Source organism: Sciurus carolinensis, chromosome X, assembly GCF_902686445.1.
Source record: "Sciurus carolinensis chromosome X, mSciCar1.2, whole genome shotgun sequence".
In the NCBI taxonomy this organism is placed as follows: Eukaryota; Metazoa; Chordata; class Mammalia; order Rodentia; family Sciuridae; genus Sciurus; species Sciurus carolinensis.
The window spans coordinates 95632114-95644762 of record NC_062232.1 but is presented as its reverse complement, the minus strand read 5'-3'; the positions used below and the strand labels follow the sequence as shown (position 1 = coordinate 95644762).

General features: G+C 36.1%; 1 protein-coding gene across 8 annotated transcripts in view; it reads left to right on the top strand.

Annotated features, from left to right (window-relative positions):
- The window catches only part of Il13ra2 (interleukin 13 receptor subunit alpha 2), a 60378-nt gene extending 50422 nt beyond the window's left edge, over positions 1 to 9956 (top strand). For all 8 annotated transcript variants that reach the window (XM_047536536.1, XM_047536540.1, XM_047536535.1 and 5 more), the window contains 5 exons: positions 1053 to 1237; positions 2187 to 2332; positions 3921 to 4068; positions 7862 to 7977; positions 9073 to 9956. In XM_047536536.1, coding sequence (XP_047392492.1) covers positions 1053 to 1237; positions 2187 to 2332; positions 3921 to 4068; positions 7862 to 7977; positions 9073 to 9123 — 646 coding nt within the window. In that variant the 3' untranslated portion in view covers positions 9124 to 9956. The remainder of the gene's footprint in view (positions 1 to 1052; positions 1238 to 2186; positions 2333 to 3920; positions 4069 to 7861; positions 7978 to 9072) is intronic.
- Positions 9957 to 12649: the final 2693 nt, after the last annotated feature.

The window sequence follows — 12649 nt, the reverse complement described above, 5'->3', positions numbered from 1 at the left end:
ACCTACTCTCGTGTACACAGTGGCTCATATTTAATGTAACTTTAACCTCAGTGAAATGGGGGAATAAATATTAACAATTTAGAGAGTGGAAAAAAGTGGTTTTCCTGGGCTTCCTGGTGGGCACAAAGTAAATCTGTAAAAAGTCAAGCCCAGAATTCAAGTCTTCCACTCTAATCAGATGAAATAACCATAAGAGTGCAATTTTGCAAACTTTGCCTAAAGTAAATATTTAGCATAAAATTAATTTAGTAGAGTCCAGATATTTTCACTAGTACTTTATCAGCTGCTCTACTGGCTTAATCTCAAAAGACTGTGGCTGCTTTTAAAGTATATGTCACATTTTGCATTGCAAGCTATTTTTTAGGAAAATAAACCAGGCATTTGTTGCTTTAGAAATCAGTAAGGAACCACCCATTCCTAATTCCCATTAACTGTATTACCGGAATGAGGTTAACTTTAAATGATATGATAACATTTCTTGTTTAGGAGAATGGGAAAATTAGACATCTATTTGCCAAACAACTTCTCCTTTTCTTCCCCCCACCCACAGTTGGCTTTTGAGATTTATATCTTAATGTGTGTTGTATATCCAGAGGATTTTCATTCATTTTGTTAAAATAACAATATTTGCAAGTCTACTTTTTGATGTGTTTTCTTCTACAATAACTTTCCCAGAAAATATAAAAAAGGCAGTATCACGCATGATTATCTATACAAACCCTAGGATTTCTTAGTAGGAATCTTACTCTTTGATTCTCAAGCCCTGTTGGTGAGTCAACATAACCTAAGTACATGAGTAAGAATCCTTGTTTTATCTTTGAGATTGTGTGCAGACTCCCATCAGATTGTAAAGTTCATAAAATTATAGACTTTGTCTGCTCTCCCTACTGTTGTATCGTTAGTACTTACAGCATGCAGCATATAGTAGGTGCTAAATATTTTGTTAGTAAATGATTTTTTTATTCACATGGTATCTTAAGATAATTGAAAATGGAGCACCATGTACTAGCTGATAGTGTTAAACACAATTCTTGCAATACTTCTTTTTACAGGTATGAGGGATTGGAACATGCATTACAGTGCGTTGATTACATCAAGTCTAATGGAATAAATATTGGATGCAGGTTTCCCTCTTTGGAGTCAGCAGACTATAAAGATTTCTTTGTCTGTGTTAATGGATCATCAGAATCCAAGCCTATCAGATCCAGCTATTTCATTTTTCAACTTCAAAATATAGGTGATATAAACAAACAACTTCAAATTCTTTTTTTTTTTTTTTTTTTTTTTTGTAGTTTAGGCTATTTCTAACCACTTGGGGGAGAGAGAGACAGAGATAGAGAATGAGAGAAACAGAGATGGAGAGACTCATGGAAGTGCAAATTCAGAAAAATCAAGGCAGTCTATTGTTTGAGGAAGTATGGAAAATAGGAAATGGAAAGAAGTATTCAGCATCATTTTCATTTAGAAATCATAATTTATTTCCCAGCATCAAAGAGTCTGTATATAGTACTTTTGTCTAGTGTTAGTGACAGAGTAATTTTGGAATCCCTTATTCCCAGGCCACAATATGCAAATGTTTGGATATTTTCTGAGTCTGTGTCCTCAGTTCTAACAGTGACAAGAGTATTACAGGTTCTTGAGTCACCCAGAAGTAGGTTTGAATCTTGGATTCAACTTTCTAGTTGTGCAACTTTGGGCAAGTTGCTTAACCTGTTTCAATTTCCTTATCAGTAAAACGAAAATAACAGAGGACTACCTCATAGATTTCATGTGAGACATAAATGAGATTATGTTGCAGCATCCTTGGTATAGTCCCTGATGTGTCATGAGCCCAACATCAGGATTAACATTTAGTACAAGTTTTAGTTGTACTGGTTGTGGTTGCTGGTTTAAAGCTACAAACTGGGAAAATAATCACAATGGTTTGGATCTTCTAACTTTTCTCTTGGATTTAAATATTTATCAGTGTAAGACTTACTAAAAAATGAGTTCCAAAATAGCCAAGTTTCTCAATAAACTCATCTTGGTTGGCAAGTGATTTTGATTTTAATTCATATCATAGGCAATAATCTTGAACCATCTCCTTTATCCCTGGAAGTTTCTGATACTAGATGTCCCTGCTTTTGGATAAGGTTACTTCTAATTTTAACAACCTCCATGTTAAAATGGCTTCCTTCTGCTTTCAGTTAAACCTTTGCCACCAGACTATTTTAATCTTACTGTGAAGAATATATTTGAAATTAACCTGAAATGGAGCACACCTAAAGGACCCATTCCAGCAATATGTTTCATTTATGAAATTGTGCTCACAGGAGATGATACTTCCTGGATGGTATGAACATTGCATTTATTTGGGAAAGTCAAAACATAGCATTTTTACATAAATTAGGAAACTTCAGAACCCAGATCAGTTACTATCCACATAAGGAATGAAACATGACACATATCTTAGTTTAATTTCCAGAAACTCAAATCTAGTGGACAAAGGAAAGATGTTTCCAGTCTGAAAGTATAATCAATCATACCAATTTTAAAGCAATATTGGACCCAGGAGATAATCTAGTCACTTGTTTCCAATTTTGTGTCAATAAATGAAAGTTGCCAAGGGACTAAAATGGATTGTGAAGAGGCCTCAGGTAAAAACAACAACAACAACAAAAAACAACACAAACACAAAAGCAATTCTTTTTTTCTTTTTGTACCAGGGATTGAACTCAGAAGCATTTAACCACTGAGAAACATTCTCAGCCCTTTTTATATTTTATTTAGAGACAGGGTCTTGCCAAGTTGCTGAGGCTGACTTTGAACTTGCGATCCTTCTGCCTCAGCCTCCCAAGCCACTGGGATTACAGGTGCGTGCCACCATGCCTGGCACAAAAGCAATTCTTGAGGAACAATTGTGAGGTCAAAATTAGATTATGACACTGCTCCAAGAGAATGGTTTAACCAGGGAAGAGGGGCTTATCACAGGGGAAGTAGGGAATGGTTCTAAGACTAATTACCCGACAGCATCAACTATGTTATGTTTGTTGCCTAAACCCACATTGTTATATGTTAATTTTATTTATTAGTTTCCAATTTAGAGAGTGGGGAAAAAGGAAGTAAGCCACTAGTTCTAATTAATTCATTTTGTATACAGAGGAGAAAACTAGTTGTTGAATTGACTTACAGGTCCCAGAGAGGTGACTTGATGTCACAATTAAATTACACAGCTAGAACTGTAATCAAGATGTGATTCCAGTCGACTTAAGCCCACACTATATTATGATGGTTCTCACATTATGATGGTTCCCAAGATAAGTTAAAACAAAAGAAAAAGTTGTTTTGGATGGGAAAAGCTTTCAGCTCTTTGAAATACAAAATTAAAATAATTGCTTTAGTGATTTTTTTCCCTGTGAAATCACCCAATTTTGTGATATTCTTGTATCTGAAGTGGTAGTTTCATGTCAATTGGAGCACTATTACACAAGTCTTATGGAGGTTAACCAAAATAAGAACAGGGGAAAAAAACCCAGCTTTCTGTGTATGAACTCTATAGTTTCCATAGAAACATTTGCATGATAGTTCTGTCTTTTGGGAACTCAGTGTATATAGCATCTTCCAGTTGATAGGAACAGGGGAATTTGACACTAGTCCAAATACTGGACATTATAAACACCAAGGAATTTTGCCCTGTCACATATGCTGCCTTTATTATCACTATAGCAAAAAATTAAAATGTAAATAAGGAAGAGAAGAAAAAAATGATTTGAAAAAACACCCCCCATACAGAGAGATCATCACTGCTAGGATGATACCTTTCTATTCTTTTGATGTATTTATTTTATGTTAAAAAAAAACCCACATTGAAAATGACAGATGGAATTTCTTTAATTGCAATTAGATCAAATAATGCATCTCATTTTTTCCTTGGCTTTTAGACTACCACAGTTGAAAATGAAATGTACATCACAAGGACATCGAACGAAAGCCAACAATTCTGCTTTTTAATAAGAAGCAAAATGAATATTTATTGCTCAGATGATGGAATTTGGAGTGAGTGGAGTGATGAACAATGCTGGCTAGTAGGTATGAGCTAAAGTGACACTAAGTAACTGGAACTATTTGCTAGCAAAATTAGTTTTCCCTCAGCATATTTTGTAATTATGGAGATCAACGTCTCTCACATGGTCTATTGATGGAGAAGAAAAGTTAGCAAACACCTTACCTGAACACAGATTTATTGAAAGTCTAATATTCATGTAGAAATAGATGTCTTGCTGTGCCTCTGTTATGCACAGTCTTGGTTTTTGGTAAAGAGAATATGATAGTTCTTTTTTTGGGGGGGGGAGGGCAGGAACCTATAGTAATCAATATTTTCTTATGCATTCGGATTTCAAGAGAACAGAACTCTTAAAGTAAGAATAGGTCATCATGCACTAGTTTCCAGGTGCCTAGTACTGTGCCTAACGGATATTTTCTAATAAGAAGTTATGATTGGTAAAATACATATTCCAGTCACAACACTAATTTAAAGTGACATGTTAAAAAATTCAAATTATGTAGCAGTATAAAAGAAAAAACTCAAATTTACAGCAGTATAAAAAAAGTATAGAGAGTGAGATAAAATATGGTCATGGTTCAGAATATATTAACTTTTATTTATACGAATTACTAACAATGATTCAAAATTGAAGGAAATCAACTCAGCATTGCTCTTTCAGATATATAAATGTTGATGCAGCTATAAATACATACACAGTTATACTGACCTTCCTATCTAAATCATACATTTCCCTTCATGTGGTCCTTCTATAGTGGAATCTCTGACTATTGTCTCCTTGTGAATATAGTGATAGTATTGTCCCTTTTCATTCATCAAACTTATTAAACAGCTATTGTGTGACAGATTCTTTGGAACCATTTGAGGTATAGCAGTGAAGAAATCTGTATATTCATGGAATTTATATTTTATTCCCAAGTTGGGTAGACAAGCAATAAATAAAGAAGCCAAATACATAATCACCAAGGGTTATAGAGAAAAAATAAGCAGGACAGGGTAGAGCTCAGTTAACCAAGAGATGTATAGAATCAGAAAGAACATTTCTGTTTCTACATTTTTCATTTTTGTCACAGTTGTAAGAAATTAGAAGACTCTGTAATATTATGTTCTGAATTACATCTTGTCATTAGTGCATTGTATTAAGTGGATATGGCAAGTTTTTAACCATATCCCTTATTTTTATTTTTATTTTTGGTACTGGGGATTGAACCCAAGGGCATTTAACCACTGAACCACGTCCTCAGTCCTTTTTTGTATTTTATTTAGAGACAGGGTCTTGCTAAATTGCTGAGGCTGACTTTGAACCTGCCATCCTCCTGCCTCAGCCTCCCGAGCCACTGGGTTTACAGGCATGCACCATGGCGCCTGGCTTGGTAGAATCTAATGAACTTAGGAACAAAGAATTTCTTGAGTTCCATGTTGTCTTAGTTCTTTAGGATTTTTTTTTTTTTTTTTAAGTACTCGGGATTGAACCTAAGAGTGCTGTCCCACCGAGCTATATCCCCAGATATTTTAATATTTTTAATTTTGAGGCAGAATCATACCAAGTTGCCCAGGCTGGCCTTGAACTTGATTAAACATGGTATAAATTACTCCAAAACAAATGGGAGATTCTAGTTTGGGAAGGACGAACTGTTTCCTTTTGAGTTTGTCTAGTGATTCCTTGCTATTCAGAACCATTAAAACCTCATTCCTAAAATAATAAAACAGAAAAAAAAAAAAAAAAAAACCTTGCTCCCTGTAGTCTCTAAAATGTGAGATAACTTTAAAAACAAGGAAATGTAACCTTGAATCTGGCATGGTGGGCCTGTGCTTGTATCTTGTAAGAAGTTGGACAATTAGATGCCTTCTCATTTAAAGAAGAAGAGGAAGAGGAAGAGGAAGAAGAAAAAAGAGGACCTTGAAAGACAAGCTCCCAAAGCAGAAGCTTGCGGGGGAGGCAGTTTGTAGGGAGCCAAGCAGCCAGCAGCTGTCCAAGAGGGACTTTAGCAAGTTTCAGCAGAGCCACAGTTCAGTAGTTTCTTGAAGAGAATAATGTATTAGGAAACACTGAAACTGTAGCCAAGACCGCTAATAAGGGCCATTTGGTTACAGCCTATAACCATCTTTTTGAAAGTAAGCATTTCAGTGGTACCAAAAAATAAAAGTAAAACGTTCCCGTGAGGGAATAATGTAAGCTTAACTCCAAAGAAACCAAGTGTGAAGAAACTGCAGATGAGGGTCCACCCAAGTTCGAAAATCTGTTCTAAAAGAGACAGATAGCCAGGTGTGGTGGCACATGGTGATAATCCCAGTGACTCAGGAGGCTGAGGCAGGAAGGTCTCAGGTATCCAGGCCAGCCTTAGTAATTTGGCGAGACCCTGTGTCAAAAAGCCGTAGATGTGGCTCAGTGGCAGCAAGGGCCTGGGTTCAATCCCCAGTACCCCCCAACACACAAACAGAGGAGGAGTGGGGAAATAAAATCAATTTTTCTAAAAAAGGGAGATGTTCACTATTGGTATAGTAGAACACTATAGGACAGGACTGTTGTTTTAGTCAATATTCAAAGGAGTCCAAATAAGAAGAAAAATGTCAAGCCTTCAAGGTTGGAATAGTCAAGTTATCAGCAGATGAGATAAATCACTTCTGGCCATGAGTAAAGGAGAAAAGGTTCTCCTGGAAATTGAACCAGAATGGGTTTTTGAAAAGAAAGGGCAGCCTGATGCCAAAATTCTACCAAATGCAAAACTCGTTTTTAAAGTAGAATTACTGAATGATGATTGAAATAGCAGCGTTTCAGCAACAATGATAAAACTTGGCCCTAAAATTTCTATAACTAATTACACCTTGTTACTTGTCCCCTGGAGAATTCAAGGAGTTAAAGTTTGTTTACTCTATCCCAACTTTTGAGAAATCTAATCCCATATAAATTCCTGAAGTTTAAAATAGTTTATTATTTTAGCTTTGTAAACTATTGATTAAGGAGAACTGTTTTTCCTTTTACCTCATGCTGTGAACTAAAAGGCTGAATAAAAAATGATCTACTGTTAAAAAAAAAAGACTAGCTGCATTACTCATGCACACATATATTTTTATTGAAGACCAGTTCTTGCTCACTACATGAGGTGATATAAATAAACATTTGACTTACTGAGTGTTAAAAGACATACAGGATATGTTTGTTTAATTACTTGACTAATATTTTATCCTATTTACTTATTTAGTACTGGGGATCGAACACCGGGGCATTCTACCACTGAGCTCAATTCCCATCTCTTTTTATTTTTTATTTTGAATTTTAAGACAGGGCCTCACTAGGTTACCCTGGTTGTCCTCGAACTTTCGATCCTTCTGCTTCAGTCTTCTGCATTGCTGGAATTACAGGCATGTCCCACCGTGTACGGTGCTATTTTTAAATTAAAAAATTCACAAGGTCAAATTTTAAACAAAATTATATCAGGAAATAAGAAATGTGTTTAGGGGAGTTATTTTTCTGATCGAAATTAAGAGAAGTCATGGTTCAGGGGCTGGGGATGTAGCTCAGTGGTAGAGTACCTGCCTAGCATGCCGAGGCCCTGGGTTCTAGCCCTGATAGCAGCCAGAAGAAAAAAAAAGTTACAGTTCAGTAAAGTAATTGTTCTGTATAAACAACTGGTACACAAATGAATGGAATGACATATACTCAAATATAAGCGTGGCATCTATGCACTAACAAATATAGCAGAGGCTGCCACGTTGCCAGGTTTAGTGCAGTTCTTCACCATTTCTAGGACCTTATTCATAAAATAATCCAGTTATAAGCCTCTAACTGTCCCCCTTTTTTGTGATTTTTAATCCTAGATGATGTACGGACGGAAACGATGATATTTTTTGTGATACCATTTACTTTTGTTTCATTATTTGTTTTATTAATAACTTGTCTGCTTTTGTATAAGCAGAAAGCTGTATTGAAAAAGGTAAGTTGTATAATATATTATTTAGATTGAAACAGTGGATAACAAAAGTAGTCCTGTATTTATAACTGATGGGCCTACATTTTATAGTTTTGCCTCCTCACTGTGGGTGCACAATTGATGCTGTATGGATTATGATATCTTCGGAAAATACAGTGATTGAAAAAATTGACCTACAAGGCTACATTTTGGAATTTGGTGTGTGTGGGGGGGGTAGTTTTATCAAAATGGGAGAATAATGTTTTAGAATGTGAAATACTATTTCCTTCTACATTAGAGAACAATGAAAGAGTTACAGGGGAAAAAAGCAGGATTAGGAGAAAGGAGAGGGATGGAAAATGCTTATAGAGTGAAGTATGTTACCAGTGTGGGTCCAGGCACAAGACACAACCAAGTGATAAAACATGGAGCCTGCCCTTGGCACTCATGCAAGAGTAGGGGGAGGCAAAATCCACATAAAAACATAACCTGTGATGATACTTTTTTATTTTTATTTTTTTTGGTATTGAGGATTGAACCCAGGGGTGCTTTACCACTGAGTTCTATCTTCAGTCCTTTTTTGTAATTGTATTTCACTTTATTGTTTATTTTGAGACAGGGTCTAAGTTGTAGAGGTTCTTGCTAACTTGTGGCCTTGAATTTGCAATTCTCCTGCCTCAGGCTCCCTAGTTGCTGGGATTATAGGTGTGAGCCACCAACCTAGTCTCTGAGCTGAGTTTAAATGATTGCTATTTGAGTTGCACAGATAATGTTATAGAATTTCAGAAGATGAGGGGATCACTATGGGGTGGTGGGCTTTAAGAAGTTGTAAGTTGAGAAAAAAAATCTTAATACCATGTCTTTTAAAGATAAAAATGTGGGGGCCGGGGTTGTGGCTCAGTGGTACAGTGCTTGCCTAGCATGTGCAAGGCCTTGGGTTCGATCCTCAGCACCATGTAAAAATAAAATAAAGGTATCGTGTCCACCTATGACTAAAACAAAATATTTAAAAAAAATAGGAGTGTGCATGAAATGCTTTACTTTGCTGAATGCTTTTTTTTGGTCTTTTTTCTGAATTATTGATGATTTGTTAATAACAGAGCTCTTTTTAAATTTCAGATATTTCATACGAAAAAGGACGTTTTTTCTCATCAAGAGACATTCTGTTGACTTACCAAGTTCCAGTTATATGACTGAATGTTAAAATGAGTTTTATGAAATAGAATTTTGTCTTCAAAAGTTGAATACATTTTAATGTAAAACAGTGTTGCATCTAAACAAGTTTTAGAGTACTCAGACCCTCAGCTAGTAGTAAATTTACTGGATTTTATTAAGTTTTTGTTTTCCTCATAAATCTGTAGTGATAGTGAAGCACATAGAGAAGCCAAGGGATAGGTTAAATTTTATTCAATGATGTATTAATAAAATGATGTGATTTTCCAACTTGCACTAAGTCATGGAGATATTACAAAGTTTTGAAAAGAAGATTGCAGTGTTTTTAATTTTTTCTTATTAATTGTTTTAAATTGCACTGTGGACGAAAGTATTTACCATTAATAACATCATTCAGCTTTAAAACTTGAGAAATGGAGTAGTAGGAAGCAAAAAGTTTTAAATACATTCATAGTCCTAAGTATGTGCTTCACATTTCATGAAAGAAAAAAGTGGGAAGAATGTAGTGCTTGAAGGCTGAAAATAAATGACTAGACCACTTTTGAGAAATTCAGAGGTCATGAACTACACAGAAAAGCTTGGGAGTTTCCTGTACAAGGAGCAGACAGACTTTGCTAATTTCTGATGGTGTGGGGTTTTTTGTTTGTGTTTTACTTTGTTTTGCTTTGGTTCAAGGACAGAAAGGCAAAAACCTGTGAAACTGGTTTAAGAATCCTTTTAAAAGTACATGCAACCTTCAGAGGCTATGTCAGTGTAGACTACGTAGGTGTAGGCGGTTGCTTTAAAACTTAGGGAATAATGGACTACATATTACAATCAAGAGCCAGGTTTTGGGGCTGGGTTATAGCTCAGTGGTTGAGCACTTGTCTAGGATGTGTGAGGCACTGGGTTCCATCCTCAGCACCACATTAAACACATTAAAAATAGTAATAATAAAATAAAGGTATTGTGTCCATCTACAACTAAATATATATAGATATATAATTTATAGATATATAATTTATAATTTTAATTTATAATTTTATATATATATATATATATTTTTTTTTTTTTTAAAGAGCCAGGTTTTAGTTTGGACTATTTTCTATTTAATATTATTCAGAGTAGTCATCACCCGGGAGCTTATTAGAAACTCTTTAACCAAGATCTACTCAGCAATTTGCATTTTAACTACATTCTCCAATGATTCATTAGCATATTCAGCTTGAAAAAAACGGATATATAGTAGTATTTTAGGATGAAAATCGCTAAAATAATTTAATGGAGAGATAAGCTCATGAGCAGGGCAACTTCAGTTATGAATATCATTGCCACTGATCATCTCTAAAAGGAAAAAATACCTAAAACTGAAGTGTAAACCACAATATTATCCTTTAACTATCACTTGTCATCAATGATAGAATGCACTGCTCTTTCCGTAAGTAGACCTGTCATTGTTAACATTAAAACTCCTATGGTAATACGAATTAGGATATGACATGACAGGCAGTTGCTGTCAAACCAGGACTTGCCAAAATTGTTCTTGGTGTGCGGAGAGGGTAGTGGGGAGGAGGAAGGAATATGGAGGGGAGAGGTCAAGGTGAAGCAGGGAAATGGCAGACAACTCCATCCTGGGGTGCTGAGTGGATTTTGGAGAGCTAGTATTCTAATTTCCCTGTTTAGAGCTTGCATAAGTAACCCTGCTAATCAAAGGATTTCTGGAATGACTGCCATATTCCTAGAAGCCCCAACCAGGATTGCTGCCACCAAAGTGGATATGAGAATCAATATCTACTGAATCTTGGAAAAGTTTCCCTGGAATTCCTGACCTGCTAGCCTTTGTACGTTTATTAACCTTACAATAATGTGACCCCAAACTTAATGAATTTGAATTTTTGAACTGCCTTTTTTATTGCATTATGATGGAGTTTTAATGTACTGAATTTTCCCCAAATGCTGGAGACACAGACTGCCTTAGGTTATGGCCTCTCTCACCCATCTGTCTTCTGCTACCCGGGGCTACCTCAACCCCTCACTTGGGACCCCCTGATCCTAAGACCTCCCAGATCCGTCAGCTAAGGTACAACACCTATCACAGCAGGACCTTACTCCAGGGCTGAAGTGAGCAAGGATAGTTTCATGGGTATGTGTACTGTGAAATTACAAGAGGCCCTGTGCTTGGAATGACCCCAAACATGGTTTAATGATCTACTTTGCCATCTTGAAATTATTAATAATTTTTGAAGAGAAGTCCCCATATTTCTTTCTCCACTATGCCCTGCTAATTATGTAGCCACTCTTGAGGGCATCAGTTCTAATTAGACTGTTAAGACTATACCATTAAAATGTGAATATCACCCATATTTTTTATATTGATAAATTAGAGATTGCAAAGTTAGAAATCACGCTGATAATTCATTCTTCCATTCATCTCCATCAATTCAACATTTATTACATATAGGCCATAAACCAGACACTCTGCTGATGTAAACCAGACACTCTGCTGGATATAGCTATCCAGACTGAGAGTCATCTGCATAACGGGGAGAGACATGACATTTATCACGTGTCGGCTATGAGTCAACTCTGTGCTAGGTGCTTTATATATGCTATAGTCATGCACCACATAACAACATTTCAGTCAATGATGGACCACATATATGATACCATGAGATTCTATCACCTAGTGATATTGAAGCCATCTTAGTTTGTGTAAATGCACTCTATGATGATCGCACAATAAAAAAAAGTCACCTGATGATGCATTCCTCAGAAGGTATTCCCTTTGTTTAGTGACACATGGCTGTATTTTAACAATCTTTTGATTCTTACCACAATCTGAGTGGTGTTTAGTGCTCATATTATAAATGAAGGAAAGTACAGTTTAAAAAATGTATCTGAAGTGTTGGAACTAGAATGGGAATTCATTATTATTTTCATCCTTATAATAGTCCTAAGCCATTCTCTCTAAAAAGAAGTTATTTGAAAAAGCACTTTGAGATTGGTGATCTGATGATCTCTGTTGATCCTATTTGCCAGAAGAATAGCCATAACTATTATTTTTTTAAAAAAACCAACTAAATATTTAAGTTCTCTGGAAATTGTCCCTAAAGCTTCCATCAAATAGAGGAGAATTTTAGTAAGAACAGCTACTGAATCTTAGTAAGAACAGCTAGAGTTTATGACATTTGGACCAACTCTTCCAGCTCAGTGAAATGGAACCTACTCTAGGTAACTGTGGCCAATAGCACAGAGCTCCATCTTTTTCCAGCTTCCAGTAGAAGGTATGGTTTCTCTCCACAAGGGGTTGGTTGCCGATTTTCCTTATCCCTCCCCAACTCTATACTGCAGAAACTCTATTCCAGGAAGAGAAGTCTGAGTCTCCCTCTACCCAGTTACCACTTGTAGGACAGGAAGTTTATCCCATACACAGCAGGCCAAGAAAACTGGACCCCAATAACCCTCACCTCAGCTTGCTTGTAGGAAGAGGTTCCACACTGGGAGGGAAGGACAAGCCAAGAAGACCAGGGATGCATTTCATGTC